At 36.0% G+C, this 20,848-nt stretch overlaps 1 protein-coding gene across 1 annotated transcript in view; it reads right to left on the bottom strand.

Annotated features, from left to right (window-relative positions):
- The window catches only part of GRID2 (glutamate ionotropic receptor delta type subunit 2), a 1,183,642-nt gene that overhangs the window by 353,408 nt on the left and 809,386 nt on the right, over positions 1 to 20,848 (bottom strand). Inside the window, exon 9 of the mRNA XM_059414235.1 lies at positions 3,403 to 3,504. Coding sequence (XP_059270218.1) covers positions 3,403 to 3,504 — 102 coding nt within the window. The remainder of the gene's footprint in view (positions 1 to 3,402; positions 3,505 to 20,848) is intronic.

Genomic DNA, 20,848 nt, shown 5'->3' with positions numbered 1-20,848 from the left:
TACCTCCTCTTCCAATTTCCCTCAACTCCCTTCTCCTCTCCATCTCCCTATGTCCTCCATGCTATTTGTTATGCTCCACAAATAAGTGAAACCATATGATAATTGACTCTCTCTGCTTGACTTATTTCACTCAGCATAATCTCTTCCAGTCCTGTCCATGTTGCTACAAAAGTTGGGTATTCATCCTCTCTGATAGAGGCATAACTCTCTTTAGTTAAGCATTTGTGTATACCATTTATTTCCAACAGGATAATAAGTGGTATGGAGATGAATTATTTGGTTTAAAATAAGTATCAGAGTATTTCTTTCAAGTCAATGAAATATCATTAATGGTGATAGGAATGGGGGTTTCAAAACTTGGGTAGAGAAAAGCAATTTTATTAACCTGTGTGTCATTATAGCATAAATGTCCTCAGCACTAAAGGAGGTATGTGTGGAACTGGGACTAGATTGCAGTTAGGATGGAATAAAGATTGAGGGACCTCCCCTCCCACATGAAACCTCCTTTTCCTTCTCCCTTCTTGATAGTGTTGGAGGCAAGTTCATGGAATACAAGAAAGTGGTGTTTACGTGGTCAAATCAAGTTCAGTATAAACCAAATCTAAGTTCTGGGATTTTAGGCATCAAGATTTTGGAGTTGCTGGGTGGATTGAGGGGAGAGTCATTAGCATTCTTAGCAGAAGCCTGCAAAGCCACATAAGTAAGAGCTAGACCTGGAAGAGTGATTGTGGGAAATAAATAAGGTCATGGCTGGTTCCATGCAAACAGAATTACGAGAGGAAACAGTAAGCCTATAAAATAATTGAGTATAATGGCTACATATTGCGGGAGTGTAATAAGTGTAAGGATCTTTTACACACTGATAAATTCACATTGCCTCACAGAAGACCTGGAAAAACATTGTTTGCATGTCTCCACTAACTAACATGTCTGGGATCTGTGCAGGGCTGAGCTTACAGGACATGGAGGCCCTTATGAGTCATGAAGGTGAGACTGAGGCATGAACGCATTACCATTGTATGAAGCAATACATGCATCACAATTTCATGCATGACAATAATTTTGTTCAGTCTGGACATAAACTTACAATAATTTGCCAATGAAGTTTTCCTGATAAAATTCACTGTCATCTTATTCAGAGTTAAGAATTTTTAACCCTCAAGCCAAATAAAGTCCTATAGATACCTGAATTCTCATACTTTTCACAGTAGGAGTAGAAAGAGTATAATATAATGTGAAGAGGGAAGAAATTAAGAGGTCTGGAGTCAGTTTGACTTCCTGGATTTGAATCTTAACTCTCTCTATATACTAACTCAGTATATATGCCACATTTTATTTTTCCAACCAACCTCTGCATGTCCCAGTTTCCTCTTCCTCATCCTTGGACTCAGAGAAGTACTTATTTCTTAGAAATACTGTGAGGACTAAATAAAACAATACAGGCTAATAACTTCCTAAAATACTTGGTATATAGTAAGTACCTAACAGTTCTTGCCTTCTTTTTGTATGTGCATCTCCCAACAAGATTCTTTGTGTACCCTGAGGTATGAATATACATATAAGGTGAATATATATACCTACATAATATATGTAATGTATTAGGTACATGTATTATTCATTTTATATCCATTACTAAGTCTATCAGACAGTAAAGTATTAAATAAATATTTGCTTAGTGACTAAATGAGGTTAGCTAGCCTTAGAAATCTGAATCTCAAAGATAAAAACAATGTAGATATATTGTCTTTCTTGAAGTTTTCTCCTGACATTCTATGTTAATCACTAGAAAAGAGACTATTAATAGTTCACTGCACTTTAAATGTGTCTTTTTTTTTTTTTTTTTTTTAATAATAGCACATCGATGCCATTGCATACCCACAACCTTGGGTGCATTCAGAATCACCATCACATTCAAGTTGTCAAGTATTCATAATATTTGCAAAAAAAGTAAAAATCTTATCAAAATAATAGCTAAGAATAAATTATAGGCACCAAAAAAGGGAGATAGACTACTCATTTGAATATGCTCTTACAGAGAATAATACAGATCTCTCTTTTTTTTTAAGATTTTATTTTTATTTATTTGAGAGAGAGACAGTGAGAGAGAACATGAGCAAGAAGGTCAGAGGGAGAAGCTGGGAGCCCCATGCGGGACTCAATCCCGGGACTCCAGGATCATGACCTGAGCTGAAGGCAGTCATCCAACCAACTGAGCTACCCAGGCATCCCAATACAGATCTCTTTTTAAACAATGAAATTATGTTGAGTCCACTTAATTTGTATTGAACAATGTATAAAGGGGCAGACCTTGCTGTTATAAACTTTGCTATATACTCAATAGGCAGCAATTAAAAAAAAGAGACCATGCTTCTTCCATCTACAAATTCTGCAGTTTATTCAACCCATAGAAAAGACTTTTTCAAATTTAAAAACAAGGAGGCTTTTTTTTTTTAATATAATTTTTTATTTTTTATAAACATGTATTTTTATCCCCAGTGGTACAGGTCTGTGAATCATCAGGTTTACACACTTCACAGCACTCACCAAAGCACATACCCTCCCCAATGTCCATAATACCACCCTCTTCTCCCAAACCCCCTCCCCCCAGCAACCCTCAGTTTGTTTTGTGAGATTAAGAGTCACTTATGGTTTGTCTCCCTCCCAATCCCATCTTGTTTCATTTATTCTTCTCCTACCCAATCTTATCTATGCAGATTTTTAGTGACAAAATGCCTGAGGGAGATCTTTATCTTGTTCAGCAAACTGGGCCTAAAATGTCTCGGAAAGAAAATTACAAAAACACTGATTAAAAGCAAAGCCTACAAAAATCTGATTCTGATCCATATAAATTGAAGGTCAGAAAATATGACCATTAAACATATCTTTGAAAGCACAGTTGGGATGTGTTAAAAGTTCTTTAAAGATAATGGCATCACCCATTTGCGACAACATGGATGGAACTAGAGGGTATCATGCTTAGCGGAAATAAGTCAATTGGAGAAAGACAACTATCATATGATCTCCCTGATATGAGGAAGTGGTGATGCAACATGGGGGCTTAAGTGGGTAGAAGAAGAATCAATGAAACAAGATGGAATTGGGAGGGAGACAAACCATAAGTGACTCTTAATCTCACAAAACAAACTGAGGGTTGCTGGGGGGAGGGGGGTTGGAAGAAGGGGGTGGGATTATGGACATTGGGGAGGGTATGTGCTTTGGTGAGTGCTGTTAAGTGTGTAAACCTGGTGATTCACAGACCTGTACCCCTGGGGATAAAAATATATGTTTATAAAAAATAAAAAATTAAAAAAAAAAAAGATAATGGCATCACCAAAAACATAAAGAAATGAAGGATAAAGTAACTGTTAGAAGCCAGAACCACACGGCTCAGATCAGACTTACCAGAACGGTCACCACACGTAGAACCACTCCACGCATGTTATTCTCTAGTTTCTTGTCAGTCAGTGACCCATTCAGCCCTGTGACAGGATTCCAGCACCCAAGCTGAAAGGTAAAATAGCTTGGTCACTTTCCTGCCTGAAGAACAGTCCAATCACCTGTGCAAAAGTCTTGCAGATAACTGTGTGATATCTCTTGAAATAACTGGTATAGGAAAGGTCCTGCACAGGTTTTCTTTTTTAATAGCAATTGAAGCAATCAGAAATTCCATTTCCCACTCTTAAATATCATTATATGGCACACAACAGTATCCAATATGTTTCAGGAGACTCACTAAGGACATGGACTTAATAAGGAATGATAATACACCAATAACTCAGTCCCAGTAATGCACTAATTGGAAAAATAATAGTGCATATAATTCTAGTATAATATCTGTTCTTAATATATCAATTATTGTACAAGTTAGATTCTTATAGTTTCAATGGTTTTAATTAAGTATTACACTGCTTTTATTGGAAAAAACAAGATTTTTAATACACTTAGAAGGTTTACTGTTTTTATTTGAGGGGCAAAATCATGTGTATGGCTTTGGTATTTTCAAGTATTCACAGTACATTCAACAATATAATTTGCCTTTTTGGTCAGTGCTATCGATTTCCTTGGAATATTTTGGCAGCTGCCTTTTCCTTAAAGTCTTGCAGTGATTCACTGCTCTTTACAATCCAAATACTGGTTTAATTTTACATCCTCATGTAGTTCTCAGCTCTTATAATATCTAAATCTGAGAGCTCACAGTTTTAAAATCACTGCCTATAAGTCACAACACATAAAAACTGGTAACTCTCAATTCAGAAATAAGGAGGGGAAAAAAAAGAGATATTGTGACTTGAATTAGCAGATAACTCAAAAAGCAAAGCTGCAAAGAGAATCCCATAATGCGCATCTTGGGAAGAAATGTCATGCTATTAATTCTGATACTAGATCATGAGCTTTCACTTTGAGGAACCTATTCCATTTGCATGCTTTAAGAATATAACAATCCTTTAGTCATATTTGGAGACTGCTCTGATTGACTGAATGGTTTATAGGGGCACCTGGCTATTTGTGCTGCTTCCTCCTGAAGACTGATTTATTTCCTCGCATTTCATTTTGTTTGTGGCTTCCAAAGTTGGCAACACGATGGCAAGTCTCCTTCGTAAATAAAAGATTTAGGTGCTTCCTATTAAAACTCAGGCTTCTCTCTGAGTCCCCAAGAGGGGTTTAATTAAGAAACCTAAAATGTACACAATATATCTTAAGAGAAGGGATGTCACAATAAAAACAAAAAGCCAGCTTTTTCTGTATTAAAATAATTTGGAAAAGGCTGATAATTGTAGGTTTCAACTACAAAAACACATTAAATTCATGCAATGATATGTCATTCTTAGTTACCTAAAAAGTCTAATTAGAACTTAGATCTAATTAGCAGATCCAAATGTGCTGAAAGTCTAATTATCAGAGATATTGTAGCCCTCTTGCCCAATTTAGAACCTTACGGAATTTCTTTCGATCTTTTGTTCTCTTCTCAGGTCAACCAAAGTCTATGCTCAATTACATTCCTTGATGTGTGCTTTTGCTAGTAACTTTTTCAAGAAGATTTTATTTTCTTAGACTAAATACTGGTGAGAAAAGTGGTTTACAACGTTAAGTGAAGGGCTGTTACACTATCCACCTTTTGCAGTTCTATTCCTTAATTCTAAGCTTACTGAATAGCTTTTAGGACATCATGTTGTTCAAGGTAAATATGGCTAAGTTACTAAAGTAAATACAAGCATTTCTTTCTTTTTTTCTTTCTTTTTTTTTTTTTTTGGTCTTCCTTGGTGAACCTACTGCTAGTTTGTCTAAATAAAAGACATCTTATTTATGCCAACTTGGCCATAGGATTTGGGTGTATTGACCGTCAAATGTATACTAGTGGAATAACAATAAGGCTTGCTGAGCAGTCTGTCTGAACAATGCTCTGGACAAACATTTAAAAATATATAATTTCTGGCTTCTTAATTACATCTTCCTTTAATCATAACTAAATATAGTCAGTGGTTTAAAAATTTTAAGGCACTCAAACATTTGAGATTTTGAAATAACAATAAAAACATTTGTCTTCAGACCTGGGCAATAACTTACACACACATTTGTATACATATATAATGTGTGTGTGTGTGTATATATATATATATATATATATATATATATATATATAATGTCTCTTCTCACTTAAAAAAAATATTCAGCCAAGTTCTTTCTCATATATATTACAAGACATCGTTTTCTCCTCTGCCTGATGATTTTTTTCGATTTCTATTTTCTCTCTCTCTTCTCTCCTTTTGCTTGCGATTTGACTCACGTGTCTTTCGATCATAGCACTTGTAAAGTTGTTTCTCTTCATTATAACAGCAGTTGGGATTTTAGGTTTGGTAACACCTTTTACTTAATTCAGTTCTTCATATGTACAAACTCTAACACTTAAAGGTAGTTGAATATTAGCTACAGACACCAAAAGCTAGGAATTTCAGAAACTGAATTTGAGTTAGAATAAAGTTTAGGAAACAGTTTATCTGGAAAACTAGAAATAAAATATATCCACTTGTCACATGTCAAAATGGGACAAAACAAAGAAATCATTCAGAAGTTAAAATAATGCTTATTTCCTATATTGAATAGAACTAATTTTTTTTTTTTTGCAATTTTTGGAATAATTTCTAAGTGTTAGCCATGACACTGAGCTCTTTATACCTGATCTCATTTAGACCTCAAAATAACTTTATGAGAAGGTGTTATTATTATTTTTATATTATAAACATAGAAACTAAGGGCTTATCTAAAGTCACATAACTACTAAGAGATGAAACTAGGATTTAAACTAGTGCTTTTAAAAAGTCCAGATTTAGGATGCCTGGATGGTTCAGCCTTCAGCTCAGGCCCAGGTCATGACCTCCAGGTCCTGGGATTTAGCCCCTTACTGGGTTCCTTGCTTAGCAGGGAGTCTCCTTCTCCCTCTCCTTCTGCCCCTCCCCTGCTTGAGCACTCTCTCTCTCTCAGGTAAATAAATACAATCTTTAAAAAAATAAAAGTTTAGATTTAGTGGTTTCAATGCAGTGCAGTTTTATAGCTTATGAATTGTTTTTATAAATATAATCTATTTAAGGTAGGTAGAGAAAATACTATTCTTATATTTTAGTCAAAAAATTAAGGCTTAGAATTGTTAACTGGCTTCCTCAATATAACAGCTGGTGAATTCACATTCTGGCAATATAACTGAAAAGGCATATCATCATCATCATCATCATCATTTTTATCAAAGAAATTATAACATGTACATAATGCATAGTATACGTTAATCTTCTGGGGTCTTTACTTATATTAATTAATTTACTTCTCAAAACAATGCAATGAGAAAGGCAACATTATTATCTCCATTCAGCAGAAGGGAAAACTGAAGATTGAGAGGTTGTGCTCCTTCCACTGTGTTATCTTTTATCCACTTATCAGTCATGAGGTATTGAGTAGAATAAGGTAAGCAGCAGAAAAATGAAATGGACAAGAGATTCTCAAAAACATTTCTGGAAATCTCTATGTTGCATCACCAAATTACTAAAGATAAGTGTGGAATACATTTCATTTACTGAAAGGTCTGTTGATATTTCTCAAAATGTACACCAGAGATAAATGAGGAAATAAACAATAGCATTACATAGAGAAAATGCTGATTATTTTTCAAGTTTTAAGATTCCTTAATTTCTCTTCATAGCCACTCATCTCCCTGAGGTTCCTTTCAAGTTTTTTTGTTTGATTGTAATAGCTCCTTCCAATAATAAGCAATACAAATGAATTAGGTTGACACAAATTCAAAGTGAATTTGTATCTTCAGTGAGTCATATTCCTTGCAGCGTAGAAAGATTGACACAGTGATTAAAAAAAAAACAAAAACAAAGACAAAAAACAAAAAAACAAAATCCTGGAAGAGCTTAAATAAGTTCCAGTGTGAAGCTTATCTAACAACTTCCTTGGTTTCATTGTTAGAAATTCTATTAACTTGATTTCTCTGGGTATGTGGAGAAGGTTGTTCTTGTCCGACTGTGTTTTTATTTTTGTTCCCCCCTCCCCTGCTTTTTTTATACAATGAGGCCAGAGACTAATAAAGATAATGCACACAGACTCTTACTTATAACACTATGTAGTCAGCTGAGCACTTTCTAAGTTAAAAATAATAAAAGTAGCCCCTGCAGCACATGAGATTTACAGAAAGTCATACTGCGAATGGCAAAACAGGATTCAGTGTCTCCCATGGTCTGACAGTCTAGAGAAAATTTAGAAGGGATTAAAAAAATAAAGACCAATTCAATTTCCTTTCAATTACAGTATATCGATTTCCTGTAGCATTATCTGGTTATTGCTGAAAGTCGCTTTAAAATCTTAAAAATGCTTAATGCTTTAATTATCCCCTTCATTGGAGCTTTAGCGACTATAATCTTGTTGCTCTCTGTTAAAATCAATGTAGCATCTTGTGTTCAACAAAACGGTTGATGTATTTGCAAGAGGACAGTAATAGGTTCCTGACACGATGCATCATGCTGTGAGCAAAGGACCAAGTTTTAGATATTTACTCTTTTCTTCTCAATATTTCCTCTTTTCATTTGTTCATGGGCTTTAAAGGATGACATTTGACTAGGTTTTGCATCCTTATTTTTCCGGCAGTGTTACAATGTCAAAAAAGAGCTGGACTGTTCGACTTTAATTTTACGCTTAATAGTTACAGGCCTTAATCACAGGAGTCAAGAGAGCTCTTAATTGAATACCAAATGGAATTCCCTACATTTATTAGCTTGTATTCATATGGAACAAACGAAGCCTGGCTCCAGTACGGAAGCTCCAGCTGCAGGACCCAACGTATCAAGGCTGTGTGCTGCCTGCCCTTGCATTGCCTTTACTTGCTTTCCCAGCCTTTAAAGGAAAAAAGGGAACAATAAGCACAGGCAAAGTAGCTGGAAGCTACCCATTTAGAAATGCACAGCATTTATTTGGTAGGTATTACATCTATAATGGGATAGAAAGTGTAAAAAGAAATACATATGGCAGGTTGGCTCAGATACATGTTTTATAGAGTTAAACTGGGATGTTTCTTTTCTTTGATATGTACAGGAATGTAGTGTGTCATTAATCTCTCCAATAATAATTTTGTTGGTGATATTTCCACCTGTAAAACAGGTTCAATTTGTAAGATTTTCTCTCTAGGGGATGATTATTGCCTCCTCAGATTCTATTCCTACAGCTTGGTCATTACCGTGAAGTAGTAGATGTTCTTCAGATTATGTAAAATAGACTTAGCACTTGAGTTTCCTTTAGGAGAATAAATCTTTGGGGAAAAAAAAAATCAGAAAGAAATATCCCCTGATTCCACTGCTTACATTTCCCTGTATTGCTGCTGAAAACAAAATTTCTGCACCATGTAATGATGTACATATAAAATAAGAACTTAGCTGATTTCTGCAAATGAAGAATATAAACATGAGAAGCTATAGACATGAAAAAATAGCTTAAAGATATTTTATGCAGCTATAATAACTACTCACAGAATCACCTGGCATTTAATTGATTAATATTTTACCACTGTTATAAGTTTTCCCTTCTTTTATAATTCTTTTTGGTGTAAAATTACTGTTACACTATATTTAGAGGCAGTATATCATAGCGGCTAAAACCAGAAACTCTACAAACAGACTGCTTAGGTTCAAGCACCTACCCTACTCTGACACTTGCTGGGCATCTGTCATTGGGCCTCAGTTTTCTCACCTCTCAAATGGTCATAATTAAAGTGACTTCCTCACAGGGTTGGTGGGATTATTAACTGACTTCATATATGTCAAGTATTTAGAAGTGTTCCCGGAACATAAAGAGTAAAGAAGTGTTAATTATCATTCCTGTAAAATCAGCCCTCATTTTTCTAGCTCAGCCTCATTGTTTGGAGTTCCTTTCTAGTTTCAGTGAGGAAGCATACCTCTAAAGCTGTGGTTCTCAACTTCGGCTGCATATTAGAATCACCTGAAGATTTTAAAAACTTCTGATATATCAGCACAAACCCAGAACAATTAAAGTCCAAATCTCCAGAGATGGGATCCAGGCATCGGTATGATTTATGGCTCTCCAGGTGATTTCAACCTCTAGCTAAGATTGAGAAATCCTGCACTAAAACTTGCTTTAACACCCAGGGAATGCAGTCTCATAGAAGGCCTACTTATCTCATTGACTGAAGGCATCGTTTTTACTGGCTTCCTTTACACAAGCTAACTAGGGACACTTTCTCAAAAAACAAGCAATTTTATTTTTCTTGTTCTAGATAAAAGGAGGTTATAAACTCTGTGAAGTCAGAATGATGTCTACCTTGTCTACTGTTGTACTCCTAGTCCTTATCACAGTATTGATATATTAGAACATGGTAGGTCCCAATAAACATCTGATAAATTAATGCATTCATTAAAACTCCTATTATCCTCTTTCTTCTCCTTCTTTTTCTCTTACTTCTTTTTTTTCATCTTTCTGTTTCTCTAGTTCAAACTGAATGAAAAAGCAAAACATCCCCTGAGATCGTATCCTGGTATCATACCGTGCTGTTGCCAATTTTATAAATTCTTCTGGGTGATTCCCTTCACTCAAATTCTACTAGCTTTCCTTTTTTTTTTTTTTTTTTTTGATCAGATTTTTTTTCTAATAATATTTTAGCATTAAAACCTGATAAAACTTGCTGGATTTTCTTCTCTTTCATTCTTTGCTATCTCTCGATGTTTTAAAACCACATTAGAATTCTTTCTTTTCTTGTCCATTACATAATTAACCACTTAAAGTCAGGGGTACCATCTTTATCATCTTTTTTTTTTTAAATTTTATTTATTTATTTGACAGAGAGTGAGAGAGAACACAAGCAGGCAGAGCAGCAGGCAGAGGGAGAGGGAGAAGCAGGCACCTTGCCAAGAAGGAGCCCGACATGGGGTTTGATTCCAGGACCCCGGGATCATGACCTGAGCCGAAGGCAGTTGCCTAACCAACTGAGCCACCCAGGCACCCCTCTTTATCACCTTTTTGTGCCCAGTGCCTAGTACAGTGTTTTACATAAGTAAAACATTTATTTTTTTTGAATTTACAAAGTTAAGGTACACTTAAGTTTAATGTAAAGCATTTCTATTGTATTGTAGATCTTTGTTGCCAAACAATCTAAAATCTGAAGTCTGGACATCTTTATATATTTTACTATCTCTCCAATATTTATGCTTAGATAGCTCAAAGTCACCTCAAATATCTAGAAATCAAACTCCGGGCACCTCGGTGTTTCGGTCCATTAAATGTCTGCCTTCATCTCAGGTCATGATCCCAGTGTCCTGGGTTAGAGCCCCGCCTTGAGCTCCCTGCTCATTGGAAAGCCTGTTTCTCCCTCTCTTGCTGCTACCCTGCTTGTGCTTTCTCTCTCTCTGTCAAATGAATAAATACAATCTTAATAATATTAATAAAAGATTAAACTCATAATCTACCCCCACCATCCATCCTTCCACTAGCTAAAAACTAACAAATCTGTTTTACAACCACACATATCTCATCCATTGCCAGTCTGCCAATTTCCATTCCAAAAACACACTCCTGAATCCATTTAGCTCCATCTTCTTGCCACCACCCTCGTCCAAGTTAACTCCATTGCTTCTCTTTTACAATCCTCCCTCTGTGTTGTAACATAAATATAAATTTAGATATGACGCCCTCTGTCTAAAATCTTTACATAGTCTTCCATCATTATCAAGAGAAAAACCAAACTTCTAATGTGGCCAACCAAGGTCTGTGTGACTTGTCACATTTTACATTCACAATCTCAGGTCATACCACATTCTCTCTCAGTGTTTGAAAGCCAGCCGTATTCATTTTTTTTAATAAAGATTTTATTTATTTATTTGACAGACAGAGATCACAAGTAGGCAGAGAGGCAAGCAGAGAGAGAGGGGGAGGCAGGCTCCCTGCTGAGCAGAGAGCCTGATGTGGGGCTCGATCCCAGTATCCTTGTATCATGACCTGAGCCAAAGGCAGAGGTGTTAACCCACTGAGCCACCCAGGCAGCCCCGCTGTATTTGTTTTCTTTCAGTTTCTTGAGTTAGACATAATCCTCCTGCCTTAAGGATTTAAACATTATTTCTCAAATATTAAAGTATATCAGAACTACTTGGGAGTAAAAACCAAAACAAACAAAAACAATGCCACAGCTATATGCCATGAAAATTAAATCAGAATTTCTGGGCATGAAATCCAGACACTTGTATTTTTTAAAGTTTCCAAGATGGGGCACCTGGGTGTCTCAGTTGGTTAGGTGGGTGACTGACTTTTGGTTTCAGCTCAAGTCTTAATCTCAGGGTTGGGATATTGAGGCCCATGGCATTGGACTCTGCACTTACTGGAGAGTCTGCTTGGGGATGCCTCTCTTTCCCTCTCCCTCTGCGTCCCCCACTTCCACATGGGTGCATGTGCTCTCTCTCTCTCAAATAAGTAAATAAATCTTAAAAAAAAGTTTCCAAGGTGATTGTGAAGTGTAGCCAAATTTGAGAAACAAAGGTTTTGATAATATAGCTTTCTTTGATTGGAAAAATCTAGACACCTGACATTCTTCAATGACTTACTGAATTCACTCTTACTCATCTTTTAGATCTCAATGTAAACCTCTATAGGTTAGTATAAATCTTCCCTGACTACCTGTCTCCATCTCCCAGGTTAGCTCTGGTCGCTCCAATGTAGTATCATGTTCCTCTCCTTCAAAGATTAACATTTATTGTACTAATTATCTGTAAGTTTCCATTAAGTCAGGAAAAATTACTATTTTTGTCTCCCCACTACCTTCTTAAATACATAATTCCTGGCACGAAGTGGGACTTCCATTCTTATTGACTACTAAAACAAATTTAGATGATTTTTAAACAGGAAGCTTCATACATCTTGCAGTGATTGTTGATTATTTTTAAAACAATGCCTTAAATGAGGATCTCAGTAGATAGCCAAGATGTTATGCTGGCAGCTACTGAATTTTTGTTTGTTTTTTTTGAAATGTAGATTTGCAACTTTCATTCTTCCTGAGTACAGAAAAGATAAACTTTATATAATAAGATCAAGGAATGTTTTTCAGAAGCCTTCCATATGAGGAATGATATTTTTTTCCCTAACCATGTAGGGAAAAAAATATGTTGTTACATTAGTCCTATCATTTGAAAAATATATAACAACAACAACAATAAGAGTAAATCATAACCTATGATGGGTATTTCTTATATTTGAAGACTCATTTTAGGACATGTACCTATACTATCTCACTAAAAGGAGAACCAAAAATTATCCATGAAATATGAAGTGTTGAAACTTCAGAGGAAAAAAATATGCAAAACAATGCAAAATCCTCTTGAAGAGTACAGCCCCTGGCCAAATATCTATGAATGATGTTTTAGGCCTGAATATAGCCAATTAGGATGGCTTCACCTAGCAGGCCTCTTGAAGGGAGTTGTAGTCAAGAACTCAGGTAACCTCTGGCTGGCCACATTTTTAGGCAGTATTTGCCTGCTTAGCCCAGGAGCCTCCCTTCAGAGGCCTCTCTATCTGCACCTTGGCCTGAAACCTTTCCCCAGAAGTCTCTGCTGAGAACATCCTGGTTGAAGGAAGGGAGAGCCTTGAAGACACTTTCTTGTGTTCTGACTTAATACTTTTCCTTTCCTAGCCCTCCCCTTCTTCTGTTCCTCCTCCTCACCCCTACACTGGTCCAAAAACTGGAGGAGCCTCAGGGTCTGCTCCAACAGTGAGACAATTCCCCCATGTATGCTGATACACCTGACTCTCACCTCGTCATTCTGTATGAAAAGAAGGGACACTGAGGGAGCCAGCAACGTCTTTCCAACTTGTTTCTCCTAAGTGATTAAAGGCTTAACTGACGTTCATTTTGGCTTGTTTTAATTGACTGCTCCCATACACAGCAGCTCAGCTCTCTCCTGTTTAGCCCTAATGGTTCTTACTCTGTAATGACAGTTCACATATACTGAAGACTTCCTATGAGGCAGGTATTATACCAAAGCCCTGGATATTATGTAATTTACTGGTTTTTTTTTTTTTTGCTATAATCCTATTAGGTGGATACTATTAATTACCCTAATTTTAACATATGAGGAAATTGAGGATTAGAAAACTTATTGACCTGTTCCAGATTACTAAGCACAGAAGTGAAATAATTAGGATTTGAACCCAGGCAGTTTAACACCAGAAACCATTAGGTGATTCTGACCTCAATCAATAGGATAATTTTCCAGAGGAGAATGGAACAAAGGGCACATGGACGTTCTAATAGTGTTTGAGTGCTCATTTCCTAGGAGTAGTTCTATTTGTGTTTTGGGGTCCTTGAAAAACTAAAATTTATTTGCATAACCCCCTTCTTCTTTTTTTTTTTTTTTTTTTTTTTTTGCCTCAACTATTCAGGTTGGGTTTCTGTCACATGGAACCAAAAGATTTATAGATAATTACATGGAAGTTGTGCTAGGTTTTGTGAATGCATTCTATAACTACATCAAAGTTAGAAAAGGAAGACATTTTTTAAGAAGTGGGCAAAAAGTAAAGAATGTTGGACTGGGCATTTGACTAGTTTTTATTTCAACTAAGGGATTGATGCAAATAAATTCTAAATTCTTTTCTTACCACTATTAGTGATTAGGTCTATTTTATGTATGGCTTCTTATAATATGAGCAAATCGACCTCCAATGCATACAAAGCCAACAAGGATTACTAATATTGATAAAGGGAAATTCATGGAATCCTTTTTATTGCCCTATTCAACTACAAGTTCCACAGAGGTGGGGGTTATTGCTTGTTTTGTTTACTAATGGATGCCAAGCACCTATACAGTTCACAAATAATAAATATTTGTTGAATGAATGAATGGGTATTATTTTTCTCAAAAAGTAAATCAAATTTCAGTTGCCTAGAGTACTTTGTGGCATGTGGGTTTCAACTCAAGGTAAGAAATAAATCAGCTAATTCTCATCAAATCCTGTCTAGCTTTGTGATTTTATGATTATTTAATATGACTGGATTCATACCAAGAGTCATTCCTGTGATGATCCAGAGAGGATTACTCATTCAAATTTTCCAAATAACTCTTGCCATAAACAGTACAATCAGCCATTGCAATCAGTTGATCCGATGCTAAGGCTGACATGATACTATTGTCTAGGTCACTGTGTAATTCTTCCTTTCTGTCTCCTTCTTTATCAGATGCCTGTGCTTAGGCTCAAAAATGAGGATGGAGTGCTGGGGTTTCATGGATAACTGTGAATCATTAAATGATTGACTATGCCTCTGAGCATTCTTGCCAGCTTTGAAAATAAGTTTTATTTCATTGCAAAATATTGCAAACATTTATGCAATTGAGGCTCCCATAAATCAGGCATGTTTAGAAATGCTAGCAGACTTCAAAAAATGAGTTATTTATGGCTTTACATGTTTTTCTAATTACCCTTTTAAAATTAATGATCCTAAATACTTTCCCCATATATGCTTTCACTAGCAAATATTCGTTATAATCACACACACATGATAAGCATGAAGAATAGCAGGGGATTTGGAAAAGGTTAGGACTAACTGATCACAATAACCTGCAAGAGATTTAGCAATAAATAATCTAGTGGACATTGATGCAATAGTGTGCATAGTTTAAATTCATTATTTTTCCATCACTCAGCATTTATAATCAAGAAGAAATTTATTAAATACCTGCTGTCCTAGTGTTATGGGATACAAGGATGCATAGAACATCGTCTTTTACCTCCAAGAATTTATCTTTTTGAAGTGACAAAGCAGAAAAATTTTATAAAGAAAAAAACACAACACATTCCCCTAGGCAGTATGTTACTAATTCCTAAAAGACTGGCATAAATAAATAGTAAGTACTCAATATTTAAAGAATGGAGATATCCGTGAGAAAGGATCAAATCTCATCAAAGAAAATGATAGAAAAAGTGGACGATTGTGTAGTAGTCGGTCTTCAAAATGGCCACAGATATTTCCTCCTCTCCTGTGAATGCGTACCAATCTTTCATCAAGAGGGAGAGTCTTTTCCCCCTCTCCTTGAATCTGGGTTAGCTCTGTGACTTACTTTTATCAATAGAATTAGGCAGAGGAAATGATATATGATTTCTGGGCTTGGGACTTAAAAGATCTTGTAGCTTTCATTTGCTCATTTTTGGAAGCCAACAATCAAGTTAAAAAAAAATAGTAGGCTAAAAAAAAAAAAAACCAAGGAGGCTAGAAGACTGAATAATGAGAGACTATGTGGAAAGAAAAAGGAGTCATATGAAAGAAAACTATGGGATCTTAACCAAGAGCCAGCACCAATTCCCAAGACATGTGAGTGATACCATCTTGAATCCTTTTGATCCCAAATGAGCTATCCCAGTTAACACCAAGTGGAGCAGGGGTGATCCATCTCTATTGAGTCTTGCCAGAATACCAGACCTACTGAATCTCTAAAAATAAAAGTTTTTGTTTTAAGCCAGTAAATTTCAGGGTTTTTTGTTATGCAGTAATAAATAATTGAAACACATGGCTTAGGGATAGTTAATGGTCATCTTTCCTTCTGAAATTAACTAGAAACCTAAGGCTCCTAGAATTCATTAGGAAGTTGTACATATATGAGAGATATGCTTTCCTTTTTCCAATACTTTCCTTTTTATCTTAAAGCTTTAAAAAAAAAAAAAAGCTTTTCTATTGTAATTCAGATAGGCATTTCTGTATGCACTTTCATCTTTTGGGACCTGACTGAAATACTTTCAAAATTATCTCTACTTTGGAAAATAAGGCATATTAGATCATGATTTGTTTTCTATGGCTGCTGTAACAACCAAAAACTCAATAGATTAAAAGAACAGAAATTTGTTTTCTCACAGTTTCAGAGGACAGATCTGAAATCAAAGTGTTGGCAGGGTCATGCTCTCTTGAAAGACTCAAGGGAGAAAATTTCCTTGCTTCTTCCAGCTTCTTGTGGCTCCATGCATTCCTTGGCTCTTGGTTAACTGTGAACTCTGCCTCTGTCCTCACATGGCCATCTCCTCTTTTCCATTCTATCAAATCTTTACCTTCCTCCATAAGAATATTTATCATTGGACTTATGGCTCACCTGGGTAATCCATGAGAATATCATCTCAAAATCCTTATTTTAATTATATTTGCAAGGACCTTTTTCCCAAATAAGACACATTGACAGGTCCCAGGGATTAATCTGTGAATAAATTTGTTCTTTGTTTTGTTTCATTTGGGTGGGGTGGGGAGGGGGGTTGAATTCAAATCATTACAGATCACAATGCATAAATTATCATTTTAGGATAAAACATTTTATCAAGCCATTTTAGTTAAAACACAATCTCTTTGAGGAAAAGAAGTAGTTTTATGAGATCCATATCCACTGGGGACAATTGATTTTTCTGTATATATTGATTAATTTAAATTTCCTCAAATTAGAACTGAAAAAGCACTTGCCACACAGTAATGAGCTTGCTCTTGCTGCATCTCTCAGTTTAATCTTCTGTGGTACTTATTATCTGGGGCATTTATTCTAGGTTTTAGTCACTCACTTGCCTAATCCCCCCAGTAGAATTTTGAGCTCCCTGATGGCTAGAATCATCTTTTTATTCATTATAATATCTCCATCACATTTTTATCACTAACATATAATAGATAAGCAATAAATGGTTGTGATCTAAAATATCTGTCTTTTTTTATTCTCAATACATCGTCCTTGGTTTAATGGACGTATGAGTGCACTTACATTATCCCTCAGATATATCTGGATGCATTTCAAGTATACCTTTTTATTTGCTATGAAGAAAAGTAGTAGGAAGAGAACTCTCACTTCTTTAATCCAATCTATGTTTGGCTTTCTAAGGCCAACTGTAGAAATTAGAGACTGTGTGTGATTACCAATCAGACAAAGATCCTAAAATCAGAATGAGTAAAATCAGAATGGGTGAAAGTGTGCCCACTTCAAATATTTTCAAATAACTTCTACAATCTGTATTGTTTTGTTTGTTTTAAGGATTTTATTTATTTATCTGATAGAGGGAGAGAAAACATGCGCGAGAGAGATAGTGAGAGAGGGAACACAAGCAGGGCAAGTGGGAGAGGGAGAAGAAGGCTTCCTGCTGTGCATGGAGCCCAAAGCCCATTTTGGGGCTCAATCGCAGGATCCTGGGATCATGACCTGAGCTGAAGGCAGATGCTTAACAACAGAGCCACTCAGGCACTACTACAATCTGCATTTTCATCAGTATTTTAATTTAGTCAACATTTTGGTTGATCCTTAATTCTTTTATATTTAAATATATAATTTGCCTTATTTATAAATGCTAGTAAAAAAAATAAACTTTTAATGAAAGATGGTCATCTGTTGTATACAATAAAATCTTACTACAAAAACATACTTTCCATTGTTTTGCCTACTATATCCACTGTGTGAAGCATATGCATTTCTTAAGATATCTTTCCTTAATATAAAGTATCAATAACCAGGCATCATTCTTATCTTACCAATAATAATTCAGATCATTGGCTACTGAAAATGAAATCATTAATCAGTCTTGACTTTCCATATATAGTAGGAATTATTCAGTGGGTAATAGAGGAAGTCTTGTAAAGGGATGTTCTGTCCAACTGAGATATAATTTTCAGCTGGGAATTTTCTCAAGAAGTTATCTTAATGAATGGTAACCTTTCTCCAAAGTCACAGCAGAATAGAGCACCAGATGCACAAAGGCTACAAGCCAAAGAATAAAGAAACAAATTCAAAATAGACACTTGGGTTGTATCAGAAAATTTTAAATAAAAATTCAGAATATAGACAAAACCTTAAACCACTCTCTTAGCCATATATTTCTGAGAAGTATTTCTAGGTCCTTAATAAAAATCTGTTAAAAATCAATACCAAGAGGAAGGAGTAAGATGGCAGAAGAGTAGGAGACTGAGATATCATCAGGTCCCAGGAGTTCAGCTAGATAGTTATCAAACCATTCTGAACACCTACAAACTCAACAGGAGATAGAAGAGAAGAAGAGCAGCAATTTTAGTGACAGAAAATCCACCACCTTCCAGAAGGTAGGATGCATGGAGAAGCGAATCCAAAGCAATGGGAAGATAGACCACAGGGCCAGCTCCCAACAAGTGAGAGAGCACCAGAGCACAAAACTGGAACTTTTAGAAGTCTGCTCCGCTGAGGGACATCACACCAGAGGCTAAGTGGGGGATAGAGCCCTTGAGGGGACAGTGTGGTCTTAGGACCCATGGGGACACAAAAAGACCAGGGGTATCTGAGTGTGACAGACCTCCCAGGAATTGGAGCAGGGAAGCTGGCTACAGAGATAGAGTCGAGGAGGGGGATCTATCTCAGAATAACCTTAAACCATGCTCCAAGGCACAGTTGGGCCACTGCTTTTCAAGCAGGTACCCAATAAGCAGCAGATCTGGGGAGACCCCCCTCCTTCCTCTTCTGGGAAAAGCAGCAGGGAAGCATATTGCAGGAATCTGCTGGGTTTGGAGACTCCAAACAGGGCCATGTACGAGAGATAGAACCAAATGCTGGGTCACAGGCTGGGTGAACTCAGAGTGCAGCCAGAGATCAGAGAGACAGAAGGGATTGACTGCTTTTCTCTGATAGCACATTGAGGAGTGGGGCCCCATGCTCTCAGCTTCTCTGGGCCAGAGATTGGGAGGCCGCCATCTTCATTCTCCTCCTCCAAAGCTGAACAGAAAGCATTCAGGGAACAAAAGCTACCTAGAGTAAACCTGAGCAGATTACTTAGCCTGGCCTCTGGCAAGGGTTGTGCAGTTCTACCTCAGGCAAAGACATTTGAGAATCACTATATCATGCCCCTCTCCCAGAAGATCAGCAAGAACATCCAGCAAAGACCAAGTTCACCCATCAATGAGAACTACGGAACTCCAGAGCTAGGGGAAAGCAACACATAGAATTCATGGTTTCTTCCCCATGATCCTTTAGTCTTCCAAAGTTAAATTTTTTTAATTGTATTTTTTCTTATTCTACTTGAAAAAAATTTTCCTCTTTCCTATTTTAATATTCTTAACGATTTTATCTTATCAATACCTTTTTAAATTTTTTTAAAATTTTCATTGTTATAGTCATATTTCATCCTTTCATTGTATTTAACCTTATTTCTTATATACATATAGGTTTTCTTTTTTCTTTAAAATTTTGGGATACAATTTCTTCTAATAGATCAAATTTACCCTAAATCTAGTGCATAGCATTGTTCTAGTCTCCTACCTGATCACATTCTTTCCTCTTTTGCTTTTTTTCATCCAACCTCCTACTGTATCAATTCCTTTTTTAGAATCTTTTAAAATTTTCATCTTTACAGTCCCTTCATCATGTTTACCCTTATTTTTGTATATTTATAAGTTTTTCTTTCTTTAAAATTTTCAAGGTAGTTTCTTCTAATAGACGAAAATACACCCAAAATCAAGCTCTCCTCTATTCACCAATCTAATATATATATATATATATATATATATATATATATATATATATATCTTTTTTTTTTCTTTTTTCCCCCAGTTTTGGGTCTCTTCTGATTTGGTTAGTGTATATTTTTCTGGGGTTGTTGCTACCATTTTAGTATTTTGTTCTCTCATTCATCTATTCTTATTTGGATGAAATGACAAGGCAGAAAAACTCACCACAGAAAAAAAGAACAAGAGGCAGTACTGATGGCTAGGGACCTAATGAATCTGGACATTAGTAATATGTCAGAACTAGAGTTCAGAATGATGATTATCAAGTAGCTAGCTGGGCTCAAAGAAAGCATGGAAGATATTAGAGAATCCCCTTCTGGATAAATAAAATCCTTTTCTGGAGAAATAAAAGAACTGAAATCTATACAAGATGAAATTAAAAAAGCTATTAATGAGGAGCAATAAAAAATGGAGTTTCTTATTGCTAGGATAAGTGATACAGAAGAGAGAATTAGTTATATAGAAAACCAAATGATAAAGAATAAAGAAGCTGAGCAAAAGAGAGACAAACAACTGCTGGACTAAGAGGGGAGAATTCAAGAGATAAGTGATACCATAATATGAAACAATATTGGAATAATTGGGGTCCCAGGAGAAGAAGAAAGAGAGAGAGGGACAGAAAGTATATTGGAGCAAATGATAACAGAGATTTCCCTAATTTGGCAAAGGGAACAAGCATCAAAATCCAGGAGGCACTGAGAACCCATCTCAGATCAATAAAAATTAGTCCACCCTCTGTCATCTAATAGTAAAACTTACAAGTATCAGTGACAAAGAGAAAATCCTGAAAGGAGCTCGGGACAAGAAGTCTGTAACATACAACAGTAGAAA

The sequence above is a fragment of the Mustela nigripes genome, chromosome 1 (genome assembly GCF_022355385.1).
Source record: "Mustela nigripes isolate SB6536 chromosome 1, MUSNIG.SB6536, whole genome shotgun sequence".
Lineage (NCBI taxonomy): Eukaryota > Metazoa > Chordata > Mammalia > Carnivora > Mustelidae > Mustela > Mustela nigripes.
Note: the sequence above shows the minus strand (reverse complement) of the source record. Positions and strands in the feature narration are given on the sequence as shown.